The sequence below is a fragment of the Microtus ochrogaster genome, chromosome 7 (assembly GCF_000317375.1).
Source record: "Microtus ochrogaster isolate Prairie Vole_2 chromosome 7, MicOch1.0, whole genome shotgun sequence".
NCBI classification, from domain to species: Eukaryota; Metazoa; Chordata; class Mammalia; order Rodentia; family Cricetidae; genus Microtus; species Microtus ochrogaster.
In genome coordinates this window covers 71,683,094-71,700,847 of record NC_022014.1, presented here as the reverse complement: position 1 = coordinate 71,700,847, position 17,754 = coordinate 71,683,094, and the positions used below count along the sequence as shown (strand labels likewise).

Sequence of the window (17,754 nt, the reverse complement as noted above, 5' to 3'; positions counted from 1 at the left end):
AAAAGAAAGCTGTCGGAGGGAAGGAGAGAATGCAGTCATTTGGTTCTGAAGTCCTTAACTAAGTTCCCACACATCTGCCTGCGGATTGGGACTGAAAAGTTCAGGGTCAGCTAGGGGCTGCGAGACGCCTAGCCTCACTCCAAGGAGACTGGTTTTCAGGTTTAGGGTAAGGGTGTGATGTTTCCTCTCTGCTCCTCACCATCCAGCCTGCAAAGAGGCACTTGCTGAGGTAGGCAGTAGGGTCCCGGCCTCTCAACTCAGGCCTCACCTCAACTCTTGGAGGAGAGAACTCCTCCCCAATCCCTACAGCCAGTTCCCTCAGGCCCCAGACTCCTTTTCCTGATGTCCCTTACCGCAACATCATCATCCTTCCAGAAGCTACCTCAAGCGTCTGAGAACCGCAGCAATTCTCCAAGCTGAGCTCTCACCTTAGACTCTCTTCTGGTCCCACCAGACCTTGCCTCGGAAGCAGTGGAATGTGCTGGCCTCAGGCCAAGGCTGTGTGTATTTCAGGCCACAGACAAGCGGAAGGCACTAGAAGAGACCATGGCTTTCACCACCCAGGCCCTGGCCAGTGTGGCCTACCAAGTGGGTAATCTGGCTGGGCACACTCTGCGAATGCTGGACCTTCAGGGTGCTTCCCTGCGGCAGGTAGAGGCCAAGATCAGCACACTGAGCCAGGTAAGGGTCTGGGAAGGGACCCCCCTTTCAGCCCCAGCTCTTCAGTCCCTCTCAAATATTCTCTACAACAAAAGTCTCTTGCTTTTCTCCAGAGACACATACCGCCAACTTGACTATGGAATGTTGGCAGTGTCTGAACTCTGGAGACCTCCGTCACGGCTGTGCCTTAGTGGGGTCCTTGCCACCCCATTAGGTGCAAAGTTCTCTGAAAGCAGACTCTCCCCCCCCCCCATATTGCCCTTGATATCTAAAAGCTTTGTCTGCTGCTCACAGTACCTGCAGGGAGCAGGAGAGACTAAAGGCCATCATCCTGTTTTCATTGAAACATAGGCAGTGATTAATAAGTGTCCTACACTCGGGCTGGGCAAGCCCATCTTGGTCCCAGGGAGTCCCTGCCCTTGGCTCATAAATGCTCTCAGCCTTCCTTCCTGGATTCTTGACCCCACAAGGCACATGCATTAGCCAAGTTATGCTTTTGGTCTGACCACAGGTCCCCAAGGGGCAAGTGTATGGGGTGTGTCTTCCTCTTCCTCCTGAAGACCCAAGGTCCCATCCCTCAAGGCCTGAGGGAACATTCCAGGAGGAAGCTAATTCGCACATTTGTCCCCTAAAGGGGAGAGCTGATTAAGTTACAGGTCTCTGCCACCTCCACGCTATGCCCTCCTGCTCCAAAGGCTGCCCTGTCCTTCAATCCCTTCCCAGCATCCCCAGGGATCTTGTTTTTCCCTTTTCTTCTGTTTCCTGCACAGCTAATAATAGCCCTCATTCTCTTCTACCAGGAAGTTGCTCCCAAGTGGCTCCATCCTCTGCTCTTTTCCCAATTGCTGTATGGCCACAGGGACAAAACTGGCTTTCTCTAGATTTCCCTACTACCCCTGGTCCCCATTCTTTCCTCCTCCCTTCTTTATTTTGAGACAGGGTCTCAACTATGTAGTCCCAGCTGGCCTAGAACTCATCATATAGACTGAGCTGATCTTGAACTCACAGAGCACTATCTGCCTCTGCCTCCTGAGTGCAAGGTGTCTCCCTCTCTTAAAGGGAGTGGTCCTGGACAGGCTGCCCCTCACTGTCGCCTCCCAACCCTGTCATGCAGATGGTGAACATGCATATGGAAAAGGTGGCCAGAAGGGAGATTGGCACCTTAGCCACTGTCATGCGGCTGCCCCCTAGCCAGAAGGTCATCCCTCCTGAGAGCCTACCGCCCCTCACCCCCTACTACAGAAAACCCCTCAACTTCAGCTGCTTGGATGACATTGGCCATGGCGTCAAGGTAAGGGAAACTTTGCTCTTCCCCACTGCCCACCCTCTCCTGCCATGGGGCTCCCTCCTGGCTTCTCTCTGAGCTCTTGGCTCCTGTGTTACCTCACAACCCCTTCCTTTCTCCAACTTCCATTTGGCCAGGAGTCACAGCCTAAGCTCCTCACCCTCCCAAGGTCCCTAGCTGCCCTCCGCCCTGTACTCACTCAGCTTGCGAAGATCACGAGCTGTCCCTGCCCCCCACCCAAGGGTACTGGGTGTGTGTGAGAAGGGGAAGAGGGGGAAGGGAGGGTGTCAGGACATGCATGAGAACCACTTCTCAGCCACATGAGAACAGCAACTTCCTCTGTCTGGGGGTTTGAGGTCACGACTCTAAGAAGTCACCCCAGAATGCTGACAGTAGGGGCAGGAGGCAGCAACAGAAAGCCGGCTTGGCAGAGGGGACATATCTCATTGTCACCACTGCCACCTATCAAATTAGATTAGAAACTTTCCTGGCTCTTAACCTCTTGATATGATGGCAGCCCCCGGAAGCGAGAATAAAGAATACGTTCCTTCAGTTCCCAGGTCCTGTGAATTCTTTCTGCTGTCCAATATCCTTTTTTTCTTTCGATGGTACTGTGGATGGAACCCACGTCTGCTATAAACCCAGCATAAGCTCCACCCCTGAACTGTATGCCCAGCCTCCACCCTATCCTTTATGCCTCAAGTTCCCTTTATCTTGTCTCTAGTGGGGCAGGGTGAGAGAACATGGGCCCCAGATGCTCATCCTGGGGGAAGTCCCGAAGTTAGAGGTTTCTCTTGCATTGGGAGTTGCCCCCTATTGTTGACTCTCCTAAGTGTCTTGGGTTCTGGCCTCCCTCTGCCTTGAATTTGGGAAAGTCAGTTCCTTATGTTTATGGAAGCATTGAGTGGAACGGTTCTGTGTGATGTATCCCCCCGCACCAGGTGTCTCCTCTGCTTTTGCTGGAGCAGACGTCATATCAGTTAAGGACCATCAAGCGACACAGATCCTTGCGGGTCTGAGACAGTGTGGGGGGTGCAAGGGTCCATTTAGTCACTGTGGCGATGCAGAGGAAGTGGCACTCAGACAAGAGTCTGTGCTACGGGTTTCTTTCGGTGGGGCGGCTTTGTGGGACCTGCTGCAGACTTAAAGGTCCTGTGGCTCAGGCAATGACACCCGTGTCTGGGGTGGGGGTGGGGGTGTTGGGCGGGAGGAGGGCTGGGAAGTGGAAGTAGGAACTTGCTGAGTCTGGCTAGCCCTCCCAGTTCTCATTCGCCTCCCCCAATTCTTCTTAGGGATGAGGGTGAGGATTGTTCCCCTTGCCTCAGATGTCAACCCTACCCCCTCTAGGACTTGAGCACGCAGCTGTCTCGGACCGGGACCCTGTCTCGCAAGAGCATCAAGGCCCCTGCTGCACCTGCCTCCACCACGCTGGGGTGAGACCTCAAGGCCACTCCTACCAGGCCTGCTCAGCCCCTTGTGGTTCTCAGCTGCTCCCCTACCCCTTGCCCGCAGCACCTGGCGCCCAGCTTCCCTTTTCATGACCCTTTCTCAACCCCACTTCTGCTCAGCAGTTTCCCTCTCCTCATGCCACCCTACTTCACCCCAGGAGACCACCCCGGATCCCCGAGCCCGTCCAGCTCCCAGTCGTGCCTGACGGCAAGCTCTCAGCTGCCTCCTCTGTCTCTTCCTTGACCTCGGCGGGGTAAGCCCTGGAGTCTAAAGGGAGGGTAGACCTTAGGTGGATTTTTAGAAGGGGCCTCCTGCTACACCTCTGGGGTTGAGAAAACTAAGGACCACTAGATAAGGAAAATAATTTGAGGCCAGATTTTGGGCTGAAGGGCTCCCTTAAGGACTCTGAGTGAAAAGGCTTCCGTCATCTGTGCCGTGCTCTGGTCTTTAGCAGTGCCGAAGGTGCCAGTGGGATCCCCCAGTCCAAGGGACAGGCAGCATCTGCAACCCCGCCTCCACCTCCAGCATCTGCAACCCCGCCTCCACCTCCAACACCTGCAACCCCGCCTCCCCCAGTCTCTGCTGAGGTCTTCTTGCCGCCGCCTCCCCCACTGGAGGTGTCCCAGGCCCCTGCAGGTAAGAAGTGCCCACTTCCTCCAAACCCCACCTTGAGATCCTTTTGAACACCAGCCCTGTGCTCCTCAGGAACCTCAGGGGTACCAGTGATCCGAGCTTATTTTACACTAGCCCTGTGTTTGAAGCGTCTCATTCAAAGTTAACTTTGACAGGACCTTTACCGGTTTAACCAACCTGCCTAAGGGTTGCCCAGCAGGGTCTGCCTAGCCTGTGCTGAGTACTTCTAAGTCTCACCAATGGGCTGGAGGCATTGTGGGTGATGACACTCAGATCCTAAGGATCCACCTGTCTCACACACACACACACACGCACGCACACACACGTGTGCACACACACACACGTGTGCGCGCACACACACACACGTGTGCGCACACACACACAGACATCTTTTCTTCTTCCCAGCAGCAGAGCTGCCCCTGCCCCCACCTCCAGCTCTAGAAGGGGATGACCTGGGACTACTACCTCCTCCGCCACCGGGTTTTGGACCCGAAGAACCCAGCTGGGTCCCTGCTGCCTACTTGGAGAAAGGTACTGTCCTCTTGGGACTGAAGCACCAGAAACTATTGCCAGGTTTCTGGCCTCTGTGGCTCTGACCTCCACTCTTCATCCCAGAGGCATTCGCTCTCCCTGCTAAGGTGTGACCCTATTTTTGTCCCTTATCCCCTTCATTTCTGATGAACCGGGGTCTGAAGCCTGCTAGGAAAAGAGCAGCTGGCCTGAGTTGGGGGAGGGGGACTGTGAATGCTCAGAAGCTCCCCCTGTGATGGGGGGAACAGAGGGCGCACCTCACAAGATTTCCTTTCCTGCCCCTGCAGTGGTGTCGCTATACCCATACACCCGACAGAAGGACAATGAGCTCTCCTTCTCTGAAGGCACCATCATCTGTGTCACGCGCCGTTACTCGGATGGCTGGTGTGAGGGGGTCAGCTCAGAGGGCTCTGGATTCTTCCCGGGGAACTATGTGGAGCCCAGCTCCTGACAGCCAAATCTGTCCCTGCACCAACCCAGCACTGCCTCAGTGGGCCTCCTGAGCCCCAAGAAGCCAGAGCCACAGTCAAGGCTGACAAAGGACCTGTCTACCTCTTGGGCTGTGAACTGAGTTCAGTCCCTGCTCCACACAGCAGTGTGTGTGTGTGTGTGTGTGTGTGTGTGTGTGTGTGTGCGCGCGCGCGCGCGCGCGCGCGTGTGGAGGGGGGGCTAGAGAGAGGTGGTACCTAGGAGATTGCAGCAGATGGGGGAGGGAGCCTACCAAAAACCCAAGAAACTAAAAGCCACGGATTTCAGGCATCTTGCCCAGAGGACCCCCTAGCTCATGAAGAGCAAATTGCCAGCTCTGAATAAAACTGCTGACCTCCTGATACTTGCCCCGCGGGGCTAGAGGGCCAGGGGGCCGTGATGGAAAGGGAGCAAGCTCTAGAACACAGTAGAGCCCTACGGAAGGACTCAGAAGAACCGCTCTCCTCCATCTCAGCCCCTTTTACTGTTCCCACTAGACCCCGGCATCTCAGGCAGCCATTTGCAGCTTCTTTCCCCTCTTGCCTGCGGTCAGTCTGGGCTCCTCAAGCCTCCCCCACTTAAATGCGGCTGAGAGCAAAGGGCACCACTCTCGCCCCTCGTAAGCAAGAGATGAGTCACTTGGACCCCCTTCACCACCTTTATAGGTCTGAAACACCAGAAGGGGAGGGGCTTGGGTTTCCCTGACTCTGCTTAAAAACATGGCTTTCTGTTCCATAAGGGCGGAGGGGGTTGCGGAGGACAACTTTGGTGAAGTCCCTAGTCTCTTGCTGCCGTAGTTGAGGACGGAGTGAGAGGATCTGTCACACTCTCCGAGGTCATTGGTTGGTTCTACCTCGTTCCACCAGCAGGAGGCGGCTGCTTCCTCTGGCTTTTTCTTCCTTTGGGGGTAACCGGCATGGGGAGGGGGGGGAGAAGGAAGCCAGGCGCAGCCAGCGCAGCGGTAGTGTAGGACTGCGGTGGCTGAAGCGAGATGAAGGATGCCTAGGAACTGTCTTCCTAGAGCATCACGGGTCTGCGTGAGGAACCCGGTGCTGGCATGCAAATTGGGGGATCCTGAGTCCTTCTTAGAGAAGACCGAGTAGGGGGGGTTAGGCAGCAGCCGAAGCAGCAGCTAAAGTAGTGGGAGATGCTCTTTCTCCCAACTGCCAGGAGCCCCTTCCTCTCAGTTCGAGGGACACTGCCTGCCTTCCAAGGGGTGCACACCACTCCCTGGAGGGGAGGCAGCTGAGCTATGATAACTGCATAGATAGGGACGGCTCTTAACCTCCGCTCCCAGCCCACAAGAGAACAAAATTCCAAAACTGCCCAGAGGAGCGTAGTGAAGAGGGGGAAGAAGTAAAACCAGGTGGTCTTAACCAATTCCCAGTCCTGTCCCCGCTCTGCCGGTTCTCCCTGGGGACCTCTTGCAGGCGATGGTCTTCAACACATCTTCAGCACCTGTTGTAGATGTTGGCGCACGTCGGCCGCTGTTTCCCAGGGCACCACGTGAGCTCGGAAGGAGCTGGGCTCGGCCTTCTGTGCCTCTTGGATGAGGCGGTGCATGGGGTAGCCGCGGCGCGGGAAGGCCACGTCCCCGCCCGCCAGCAGCCCCATGGGGCAGAAGTCATTTGCACCGTCACCCACGTAGAAGAGGCGCTCGAAGTGCACGCCTTCGCGGGCCCGCTCACGCAGGTATTCACTGAGCACCTTATGCTTGCACATGTTGGCGGGGCAGCGGGAGCAACTGTGCGTGTGGAAGGGCCGCAGCGTCAGCAGTCCCCGCGCGTCCGGCCCGGACGGGTTGCTGAGGATGCGGCGGAATAAGCTGTGGTGGCCAGCGGCACGCAGGGCACTCTCCACGCCGAAGGTGTTGGCATCCGAAATGAGAATAACCTCGAAGCAGGAGCCCTGTTTGGCTACGAACTGCAGCAAATCACCCATGCCCGGCGACAGGGGGATGGTCTCGTAGACAGCACGCAGGTCCCGGGGCCGCACACCCTGCTCACCCAGGTACTTGAAGACACGTTGCATGTACTCATTGTAGTAGCCTTCGCGGTAGGTGGCACGCAGGCTCTCAGGTAGCTGCTGACCTGGCGCAGCGCGCACGATCGAGTCGTCGCTGTTTTCGTCCACGATGGTCTCATCGAAGTCGAAGGTCAGGAGGAAGCGAGGCGCGCCGGGCGCAGCCATCCTACCGTCCTGGGAGCAGGGAGAAGAGGAGCAGGAGGAGGGGGCAAACGAGAGGCGGCGCGGCGGGAGCCGGCCAGGAAGAGCCTGGTTAGCGGGCCACAGCCAGGGTCGCTGGCACATCCAAGACCTGAGGAGGACCCAAGGCTGGTTAAGTTGGAGACGGAACCAATGTGTGGCTCATACCCCGCCGTCCCTTGCCTGTCTCTCACTTAATCGTGCGGGGCCTGACGCAAGGGGGGGGGGAGGCATACTAGTCATGAAGTCAAAGACTTGCTTGGTTTCCATTTCTGCTGCTCTTATGGGGTCCCTGGGGCTTAGCAAGTCAGCCTATGAGGAGGGAGGAGTCATTCCTTAACTAGGTTGGAGATTTCTGGTGGCCTGTGTGGTGGGTGCAGGCAATCTACTGCTCTAACTCAGCAGAGTAGAAGCAGAGAAAGAGAGCAGCCTCTCTTCCCTTTGTGGCATCGAGGTCTAATGGAGCAGCTAGGCTCCAGGAAAAGCCATTGGCATCACGAAGGCAGGTGGGCAATGAGTGTCAGGTCTTCCCCGGGCCCTGGATGTCAGCTATAAGTGCTTGGGAGGCCAGGTTCTGGACCTTCCTAGGTCCTGGCCAGAGAACTAGATTTTAACCCTTGAAATTACCAGGTGAGTATGCAGACCACACAAGACCCAGGGAGGCTCTTTGGGAGCTTCCAGCTAGATGGCACTGGGCAGGGGGCTAGGGATGAGACATAGCTCCTCCAAGGAGTTTAGGGCTCATCACTAATCACTTGCCAATTCCCTGGGAAGAACGTGTCAGCGGGTGGGGTTTCTGCCAGAGTCCGAAGCAAGCAGGCAGCAGGAGAAGCAATGGGGCTTAGGGAGGTGGGAGCCCCCCTCGCCAGGCCACGGCATACCTGGGAGACAGGTAGGGGAAAGGAAAGAGAGCAGCAGTGGCTAAAAAGGCAGAGGGAGGAAGGGACTGGCAGCTAGCTGGAGGGGATTGTTTGGGAGGAAGTCAGGCAGGGGAGGATAAATTACTGGAGTAAGAGCTCTCGGAAGTGAGACTTTAGGCAAAGGGAGAACAGCATGAGAGAGGATGGGGGTACAACGGGAGTATTGGAGCACAAAGAAAGGCAAGCACACCACACGGACACAGCAGGAGCCCCCATCTACACGTCCCTGACCCCTTTGTTTGCCAGTAGAGTGACCGGTATCCACCATCCTGCCTGCCTCTCTGCCTGGGCTTCCTGTCTCAACTCGCCCGCATGGAACCTGGTTTGCTGTCACACCCTGGCACCCACTTCTTTCTTTTTAAAGGGAGGGTCTCATGTAGCTCAGGCTGACCTCAAACTTGCTGTGTAGCTGAGGATGAACTTGAACTCACGATCCTCCCAGTGCGGAGAGAACAGCTACACCCCAAGCCCTCGCCCACTATTCCTTCCCATTGCTTTGTAAGACAACCACGGTGTAAGTCATTTCAGAGCTGGACTGGAACACGCTCCCTGACTCCCTACGGGAACTATCCCTTCCACTTTATCCCCCCCCCCAGTAGTTGCCTGGAGTTTACCATCAACCTATGGGGGTGTCAGTGGCACCAGGACCCACACCAGGGAAATGTCCAGGGATTCACCAGTGGAGAGAGTGCAGATCTAAAAGGGACTGGAAGGGGCTCCTCCTATCTCAGGGTGGAAAAGTTGGGGCTGGAGGCCTCATCCTGAAGGACCCCACTTACCCTAGACAGGCATCGCAGGCCAACAGCTGGAAAACACCCACTCATTGTCCGTAAATTACCCTGGGCTCCACGTCTAGAACCTTGGTTGATCTCAAGCTGTCATCCAGAACTCCTGGGAAAACAAACAGAAAACCGAGTAAACCCCACCAAAGTCCACAGCTGCCCTTTAGGAGCGGGTTGTCCTAGTATCTTCCGTCTCAGCATTTGGGAGGGGAGGCGGAAGCAGGCTCATCTCTTGAGTGTGAGGCCAGCCTGATCTACATCGTGGTTCCAGGACAGCCAGTGATATGTAGAGAGACCCTGACTCTGTTCCATCAAGCACACGAGCCATTCCCACGTTCTCAGCAAGAGCAAGATCTTAAAAGCACACTCAGGCCATGCTCCTTGCTTTTAACACCCCTGGCCAGTTCCCAGACTTACTCATCAGAGAGGTGGCAAAGAGCATTCCTGCAATCCAGACAGGCTAAGGGACTTGCTCAAAAAGTGGCTAAGACTTTTCAAAACCAGACTCAGAGGCTGGTCCAGGCCTTCTTTCTCCAGTATGACCTTTGCCCACGCACGAGCAGGGCATGCCATAGTTTACCAATTGCCTTTATTTCCAATCAGACTCACGGTTCATGGGACCCACGAAGGCAGAGAACAGGGATTAACTCACTTCCTAGAGGCTGTATTGTTTAAGCAATGTGGCCCTTGGCTCACAAATGCTTTCACCACTTTCTAGAGGCTGAGGGCCTTGGGCTCTACATGAGATATGAGACTTACTTCTGGCACTACCTTGCTCAGGGGACTCAGCAACCGGACAGGCTGAACTCTCTAGAAAAGTTTAGGTGGCCGGGTCTGATCTTTTGATTGGAGCCTTCATCAGTGCAGCTACACAAGAAACCATCTACGGCTTCCGGTGCCTCCCTACTCCCCTACCTCTCCACCCCCAGACTGAGAGACTACAGAGGTCAGCCCCTTAAACTTAGATATAGCTTGGAATTGGAAAGAATACCAGAGAAAAGATAGCAAAGATCTGGCTAGTTGCTGCCCTCTAGTGGCTATAACGGGTAGCACGGTTAATCCCGACTGTCAAGGTGAAGCTCCCTGACCATCCAAGAGCAGCAGAGAGGCAACTGCCTCCAGAATAAACTAGGGAAGGACCAGGGAGACACAGGCTCTGGGACCATCTTTATAGAGATGAGTCACCGGCTACCCTCACTTTCTCATAGCAAAGATTTTCAGCAGAGATGGGAAGTAACTTTCAGTGCCGGCCGCCCCCCACCCATAGCTGGTAATTGGAAGGGGGCTAAAGATCACTAGCAAAAGTGGCAGTATCTGTTGGGGGGGGGATTCAAATTCAAATCCTGCTGAGATAGTGGAAGAAGGGGATGGGATAAGGGAATGGCATGCAAAGGATGTTAGGGGAACTGTCACGGTGCCTGTCACGGAACCCTGGCTGATACAACCTTTGTCCCAGAACAAGAAGTAGAGGAGAAAGGTCAGGGGTGCCCCACCCATTGTAAAAAGCAGTCTCAAAGAGAGGGACAGCATCAGGCATGGAGAGAAGCAAGGGGAAGATACAAAGATACAAACCGCGTGCCAGCAGCCACACAGACCAGCTTTCTTCTCTCTCATTCCATTTCTCCTTTCCCTCCCTCCTTTCCATAACCAGGACTGACCATTGATCTTTACAGCATGCCCTTAATCCAGTGTTTTGTTTTTGTTTTTTAATTTTGAGACAGGGTCGTCCAATATGGACTTGAACTCAGGCTCCTGAGTACAGGAACTGTAGGCATGTAATAAACACCCTGCCCTGCTAAGATAAATTTTCATCTCTTGGGGGAGGGGGGATGGTCAATTACTTGCTTGTCTTCTTCTTAAAAAACTATAGTAATCTTATGCTCCAAACCTCTCATGTCTCATAGTAGTAAACACAGTTATGTTTTTACCTAATACTAGTGAGCATTTATGGAAATCTTCAATTTTGTTTTTGAGACAGGGTCTCACTACCTAACCCTTGGCAGGTCTGCAACTCTCTATGTAGACCAGACTGGCCTCAAACTCAGATCCGCCTGCCTCTACTTCCCAAGAGCTGGGATTAGAATCCAGCACTGTCTCTCCTGGTAATCTTGTTTCTTTTTCTATCTGCAGCGCAGACAGCCAGGCATCCTGGGTTTCTCCCCCAAAACTAAGGTAGCCTCACAGTGACACCCCATCCCTGCCCTATGGCAAGGGAAGTACATATATCTAGTTATTATTTGGCTTCATGATGTTTGAAAAGGCCACGGGCAGTTGCCTGGCCTGGTGATGCAGGAGAATCTGAGTTAAAGACAAAACAACCACACACTTCTGACAGGTTTGTATGATGATAAAATCTGGGCAATGATAATCCCAGCACACAGGAGGCAGAAGCAGTAGATCTCTGTGAGTTCAAGGCTAGCATGGTCTACAGAGCGAGTTGTAGGACAGACTCCAAAGCTACAGAGAAACCCTGTCTCAAAAAAAAAAATTCCTGATAGGTGCTGGACAGTGGTGCTGTTCACCTTTAATTCCAGCACTCAGGAGGCAGAGAGACAGGAGGATCTCTGAGCTCAAGGCCAGCCTGGTCTACACAGTGAGTTCCAGGACTCCAAGACTACAAGGAGAAACCCTGTTTCAAAAAAACAAAAACAAAACCTAAAAACAAACAAACAAAAAGCGCAAAACCAGTGTGGCCAGCAGGGTCCCTTGTGGAGAAAGGGGACAGAATCCAAGTTTCTTCAGCATGCTGGAGCAGGGAGAGGAGGCAGATTTTCTGGGGCAGAAGGTAGTTCTTTTCTAGTCCCATCTAAGATCAACGTTTGTGGCCCTGATTCCACAGATCACAGGCTCCCAACCTGCACCCTCCCTCCGCTGACACAAATACTCTTAAGTTAAATCTGTGGGAAGGTGGGACAGGTGTGTGTTGGCTTAATCTCTAAGCTTAAAATTCTCCTAATTGGGGAGAGGATAGAGCCCATAGGAAAGTTTGGGGAGTTTTCCACAAGAAACATGCAGGCTGAGAATGGGGGTGAGGACTTCAGAAATATCACGTTAACAACCCCCCTCTGCTTGAAGAATAAATGTCTATCACTAGGAATCAGATCCGACAATTAAGCTGGGATTTCTGCCCCCAACACTCCCAACTTCACAAACCTCTTTCTTGTTCATTAACCCTTTATAGGGGGAGATAAAGAGGCCCAGAGAAGTTCGGCTAACATCATGGACATCACACAGCATCAAAAACAGGACTAGAACTCAGGGGTCTCTACTGCCTCGTGGAGAAACTATCTGAACTTCCCCGTTTGCTCCAGAGACTCTGTAATGGTCCCTGTCCTAACTAGCTAGGGAGTAATGATCTATATGCCCTGGTGCCAGTGAGGAATCTGGGACTAGGTATCGCCTCTGGGGTCCCCTGCCTGGGTAGACAAGTAGAGTTTGATCTTCACTGGGTAGGGGCAGGGAGATGGCAGCTGCCGGTGGGGTAGCAGGAGAGATATTTTTAGAGGTGACTGGAAAGCAGGCACTCTGGCACACCCCCAGCTGGCGGGCACTTCGCTCTAATGCGGGCGGGGGGTGCGCAGCTCGGGGAGAAGGAGGATTTGTGGGTGGCGGGGAGCGATGATAGTCCCCGGAGATGAAGGGACACTGGGCACCATGAACCTGGGAGAGAAGGGGGCTCAGTTCTCTGCCCCAGGGATTGCCCCACCACCAAGCGCATGAAACACCCTCAAACTCTACAGGGCCCCCACCCCAACATTGAGATCGCGGTCCTCCCGAAGCCCAGGACTCAAGCGGGACAGCGGCGGCTGCGTTGTCCGTCCCGGTTGAGTTCGGAGTGAAAGTAGTGGGAAAGGGGCTAGTTAAGGGATTCGGGGGCAAGATGGAGCAAGGGGTGCTTACGGGAATTGGGGGGACGCGGTCTTATCCACCCCCGGATTTCTGAGCTCCGGCTCACGCGTCCCTCCTGTCGCGAGGGACCGTGGATGATCTGCTTCTGTTCCGTCCCTTCCACCTGCCCCCCATCCCCGGGGCCGCCGCCGCGTCCCCTTTAAATGCCGGGGAGCCGGAGCTCGAACCGCGCCGGGCGCTGCGGCAGCCGCAGCACCCGGGCCCACCGCAGTCCCCGCACGTCACAAGCGCCCAGCCAATCACCGCGGCGCCGGCGCACATCAAAAGGGCGGGCTCCCCGCAGGCCACGCCTCCCGGCTGTCCCCCGTGGCCGCGCGAGCGGCGGTGGGACTGGGCGGGCTGGACGGGTGGAGCGTGGCGCGTCCCGTCCGAGGAGCGTGGGTGCGGGGCACCCTCTGCGTGCGCGTGGCACGTGCGTGAGTCGCTGTCACACTGCCCGCCTCCTGCCGGGCTCGGCGTGGGGAATCTGCACGCAATCCCTCCACCGGCCGCCGATCCGCCCGGTCGCAGAGCTCCGCGGGACAAGCTTGGTGGCCGGAACCGCAGAGCAGCACGCCGTCCACGTGCACCGAGCTCGGTGTCCTCTGCCCTTCCGGGAGGAGCCACGGGATCCCGCTGAGTCCTCGGGAACCTGTCCCCAGATTACCGGGTACTCGTGCTTGCCGGCAGAGGGTTCTACCACCCAGCCCCGCGCGTAAACACGGAGTTGGAGAGCCAACACTGCATAGCGGTGCAGATAAAAAACCCCGCTTACTCCTTAATCCTGAGAGTGCTTTCCCGTCCCCATCCCGCTATCGCCCTCTGGGGAGCTTTCCCATCCTTCCCTACCCTCAGGTGACAACGATCCAGAGAGAAGAGTTGAAACCTGGATTTCTCGAGTTTGTGCTATGTGAATCCCAGCAATTGACCCACGAGAAACGATTAGTCCAAGAATTCAAACACAAGAACACCTCACTTGAGCCATAAAACAGGCTCTGTGGGTGAGAAGCAGGTGCACCCAGACCTGGGTCTAGCCAGCCCTTCCTAATTCCCCCTGCTCCTGCAGCAAAGCCAGTCAACAAATTTCTGTGAACTCTGTGCAGGACAGGCTGGATACCTGAATACCAGCGCTCCTTGCGTCCACTGGTATAACAGCAGCTAGGCAGAAAAGTTGCCGACCTGATTTACCACCCCCTACCTTCAAACCCCGATGATGACTTCTCCATTGCTTCTGCTCCCTAAACCGCCAGCACCCCCTCACCTTCTCTATCCCTGATGCTTGCTGAGGTCAGAGGATAACTAGCAGATACCACTGCATTCCTTCCACCTTACCTTGCCAGTCCTTGTTTGGCTTTTTTTGTTTGTTTTGTTTTTTGTTTGGTTGGCTGGATTTGAGACAGGGTTTCTCTGTAGTTTTGGCTATCCTGGAACTAATCTGTAGACCAGGCTGGTCTTGAACTCACAGAGATCTACCTGCCTCTGCCTTCCAAGGTTTGTTTGTTTGTTTGTTTGTTTGTTTTCGAGACTGTTTCTCTGTGGTTTTGGAGCCTGTCCTGGAACTAACTCTTGTAGACCAGGCTGGTCTCGAACTCACAGAAATCCGCCTGCCTCTGCCTCCCAAATGCTGGGATTAAAGGCGTGCGCCACCATCCCCCGGCCTTCCAAGGGTTTAAGGGCATGTGCCACCCCACCCGATTTTTGGCTTTTTTATTTTGAGTCAGGATCTCTTATAACTTGTGCTGACCTCACCTACTTATTATACTAGGCCTGGCCCTGAACTCCCAATCCTCTTGCCTTCACTTCTTTGCTGGATTAAAGGCCCGAGTCACCACACCTTGCAATCCTTCCTCTTGCAGAAGCAGTTTCAGCCCCAGTCTGCCCAAGACCGGCTCACACAGGGTTCAGCATGTGTTCTCTGCACGGCAGTGCCCCTACCCTTTGACACTTTCTTGGAGCCCAGGCTGGTCTGGATCTTTGCTATTGAGTCCAGAGTGACCTTCAACTCCTGATCTCCTGCCTCCACTTCCTGAGTGTTGGGATTTAAAGGCATGGGGTACTCACAGATCAGTAGGTAGGTGCTGGAAAGATTTGAACGTGTTGAGCCACGATCCAATCCAAGATGGCTGCCAGTCAGGCCTATGAGGAAATCAAGGCATGATGGAGTAACTGAGCTTGCTCAGGGCCATGCTGTTGAGAGATGATAGTGCTAGGGTCCCGAGCTGCCTTAGCCATGACCTCATACTGTGCCTCTCTCCTGGTGTCAGTCACCCTCTCTTTTAAGTTCTCGCTCTGTATCGGTTTCACTGTGGGACTTGGGTCACCTGACTTGGCAACGATCTCATGGGGTGGAGAGTCATCTGAGGTGACAGAGCTTGCTCAAGTCTCTGGTGACCCTTGACTCGGGTGGCTAGAGTCTCCAAACAGGTCCTCACTCAGAGATTGAGTCACCGGCCCAAGGTTCCAGTGGTAGAGCCAAGAAGCCAGGACTCCAAGGTCACAACCTGTTCTTCAGGTGACCTCGCAGGAGGGGCAAAGGTTACGGGAAGGAAGGGACAGTTCTGCTCCCAGGGTCCACCTGGGAGCAGAGGACCACTAATCTTTCCAGGAACCGGCTGGGTGTTGGTGTTAGTGTTTCCAGTTTTACAGAGGCAGAAACCTGGGGACATTAAGAAAGTGCCTCGCCTGAGGGCACTATGTGCTCACTTAATTCTGCAAATGCCAGTGACCCAAAGAGGAAAAAGATGGATGGGACCCTCAGGGACCTGGGGGCAGGTGACCAAGTGTGTCCCATTCAGGCATTTCAACAGTAAAGCAGTTGTGACTAGGACCGAAAGCCTCCCTTCCTAACCCCCATAGTCAAGCCTGGACAAAGTGGTTCATTCTGAAATTCTCAGCTCTTCCTTCCCACAGCAGTCCCTCCGTGCCACTAGCTGCTTCCAATTCACACATGGCAAAATATGTCACTTGAGCTCCAAGTCACAGAGCTAGGAAGTGGCCAAAGACAAGAATTGAAACCTGCTGGTTTTTTACATTTATGTTTTCATTCAGGTGATTCTCACTATGTAGTCGAGGTGGCCTGGAATTCCCAGTCCTTACCAAGTCCAGCTGGGAGCCAAGCCACACACCACCACCACCACCACCACCACCACCACCACCACCACCACCACCACCACCACCACCAGCCCCCCCGGCACACTTTGGACAGGATTTCATGAAGCTTAGGGTAGCCTTAAACATACTATGTAGCTGAGTATGACCTCCCTCTCCCGAGTGCTAGGGTGACTCTGTGGTCTGCCACACTGGGCTATGTAGTGGTAGGGGTGGAGGCCAGGGCTTTGTGTATGTTAAATAACCAACCCCTCTTCCAGCCGCGCCTCATGCCTAGCCTTGCTCTCGTTTTTTGTTTTTATTTTATGCGCATTGGTGTTTTGTCTACATGTATCCTCCCGTGCTGGAGTCATAGACAGTTGTGAGCTGCATGTGGGTGCTGGGAATTGAACTCTGGTCCTCTGGAGGATTACCTAGTGCTCTTAACTGCTGAGCCATCTCTCCAGTCCCATCACCAGCTGCATTTTTAGAAGGAAGTGCCCTCTTCTGGCACAAGAAAAAACATACCAGCCCTAGAGACAGGGAGGCTCATTGTGTTTTTTCTTTTTGTTGTTTTTCTGAGGCAGGGTCTTACTATGTAGCCCTGGCTGGGCTGGAACCCAGCCCTACATCCTTTTTGTCTTTCTCTCCCTCTCTGTCTTTCTTACCCTCCCTCTCTCTCTGTATGTGTAGAGACCAGGGTCTCTTGTAGGCTAAGCCAGACTTCAACTCACTTTTCAGTTGAGACTGACTTAGGTCTCATGCTGGAACAACAGCACTAAGTCTGGCAGGAGGCTCATGTTCTTGAATAAAACACTTCCTTTTCTAAGCACACTGGACCTACTAGTTTTGTTGTTTGCTTTTTTTTTTTTAACTCTCTGTAGACCAGGCTGGTCTCAAACTCTCTGTGTATCGGACTGTCCTGTAACTCTCTGTAAATCAGGCTGACTTTGAACTCACAGAGATCCACCTACCTCTGCCTCCCAAGTGCTGGGGTTAAAGGCTTGTGCCACCATGCCCAATTAGTTTTGTTTTTGTTTTGTTTTGTTTCCAGGCCTGGCTGTCCTGGAATGCACTATGTAGACCAGGCTGGCCTGGAACTCCTAGAGATAACCCTGTTTCCACCTCTGGAGTGCTGGGATTAAAGGCATGTGCCACCATGCCTGGCTCCTATTCGTTATTAGGTTGAACACTGTGAGGTTGGACATCCTTAAATTCTGGCTTCTAGAACAGCTTGGCAGAATGAGGACGTCTGCTTTTGAATTTGTGGAACTCTTTGGCCCTTCTTTTTCCAACCTGGGAGGATTATCGAGATCTTACAGGTTTTGAGGATTCGCTGTTATTTAATGGAGACCTCCTCTAGCTGCCTGGAGACTACATAGTTCCCTGGAACCCTCAGATCCCAGTCAGGTCCAGAGAACATATGGGTAGGAGCAGAGCAGGGGTGGGTGGGGCGCTCTCCTGGGCACAGGTACTGGCCTGCCTAGTCACCTAGGTCCACAGCCCCAAGAGGGCATGGCAAGGAGCATTTCTGCAATATTCTGGCCTGAGTCCCTGGGCTCACCCAAACACGCAGAAGCCTGTCTGCTGCCCCAGGGCACTTGGGGCATTCCATGAGTCTGCCCTCTACCTCTACCCCCACGGAGACAACCCTGCATTTTCATCCTCTGATCGTGGCTTGTGCAGGCTTCTACACTGTGATGTGGGAGTGATTTCTTATTAATAAAGAAACTGCCTAGACCCATTTGATAGGCCAACCCTTAGGTGGGTGGAGTAAACAGAACAGAATGCTGGGAGAAAGAAGCTGAGTCGAGGAGTCGCCATGATTCTCCCACTCCAGACAGAC

At 54.1% G+C, this 17,754-nt stretch overlaps 2 protein-coding genes across 5 annotated transcripts in view; one reads left to right on the top strand and one right to left on the bottom strand.

The window, feature by feature from the left end:
• Abi3 (ABI family member 3) overlaps nucleotides 1–5,174 on the top strand; it is a 9,717-nt gene extending 4,543 nt beyond the window's left edge. Inside the window, exons 2-8 of one of the 3 annotated variants that reach the window (XM_026780987.1) lie at nucleotides 514–681; nucleotides 1,775–1,951; nucleotides 3,293–3,378; nucleotides 3,552–3,647; nucleotides 3,846–4,030; nucleotides 4,436–4,558; nucleotides 4,846–5,174. In XM_026780987.1, the coding sequence (XP_026636788.1) occupies nucleotides 514–681; nucleotides 1,775–1,951; nucleotides 3,293–3,378; nucleotides 3,552–3,647; nucleotides 3,846–4,030; nucleotides 4,436–4,558; nucleotides 4,846–5,009 (999 nt within the window). In that variant the 3' untranslated portion in view covers nucleotides 5,010–5,174. Of the gene's footprint in view, nucleotides 1–454; nucleotides 682–1,774; nucleotides 1,952–3,292; nucleotides 3,379–3,551; nucleotides 3,648–3,845; nucleotides 4,031–4,432; nucleotides 4,559–4,845 lie in introns of all 3 variants that reach the window. The other 2 variants (XM_005350627.2, XM_026780988.1) reach the window with 2 other exon arrangements.
• A 494-nt stretch (nucleotides 5,175–5,668) lies between these two features.
• Phospho1 (phosphoethanolamine/phosphocholine phosphatase) lies at nucleotides 5,669–13,022 on the bottom strand. Of its 2 annotated transcripts, none has more exons than XM_026780931.1 (3): nucleotides 12,834–13,022; nucleotides 8,931–9,042; nucleotides 5,669–8,112 (listed from the first exon to the last, which is right to left on the bottom strand). In XM_026780931.1, the coding sequence occupies exon 3, from the start codon at nucleotides 7,334–7,336 to the stop codon at nucleotides 6,467–6,469; it is 870 nt and encodes a 289-aa protein (XP_026636732.1). In that variant the 5' UTR covers nucleotides 7,337–8,112; nucleotides 8,931–9,042; nucleotides 12,834–13,022; the 3' UTR covers nucleotides 5,669–6,466. The 2 variants fall into 2 exon arrangements, with proteins under 2 accessions (XP_026636732.1, XP_005350682.1); XM_005350625.3 differs by having other exon boundaries at nucleotides 5,669–7,343.
• Between the last annotated feature and the right edge of the window lie 4,732 nt (nucleotides 13,023–17,754).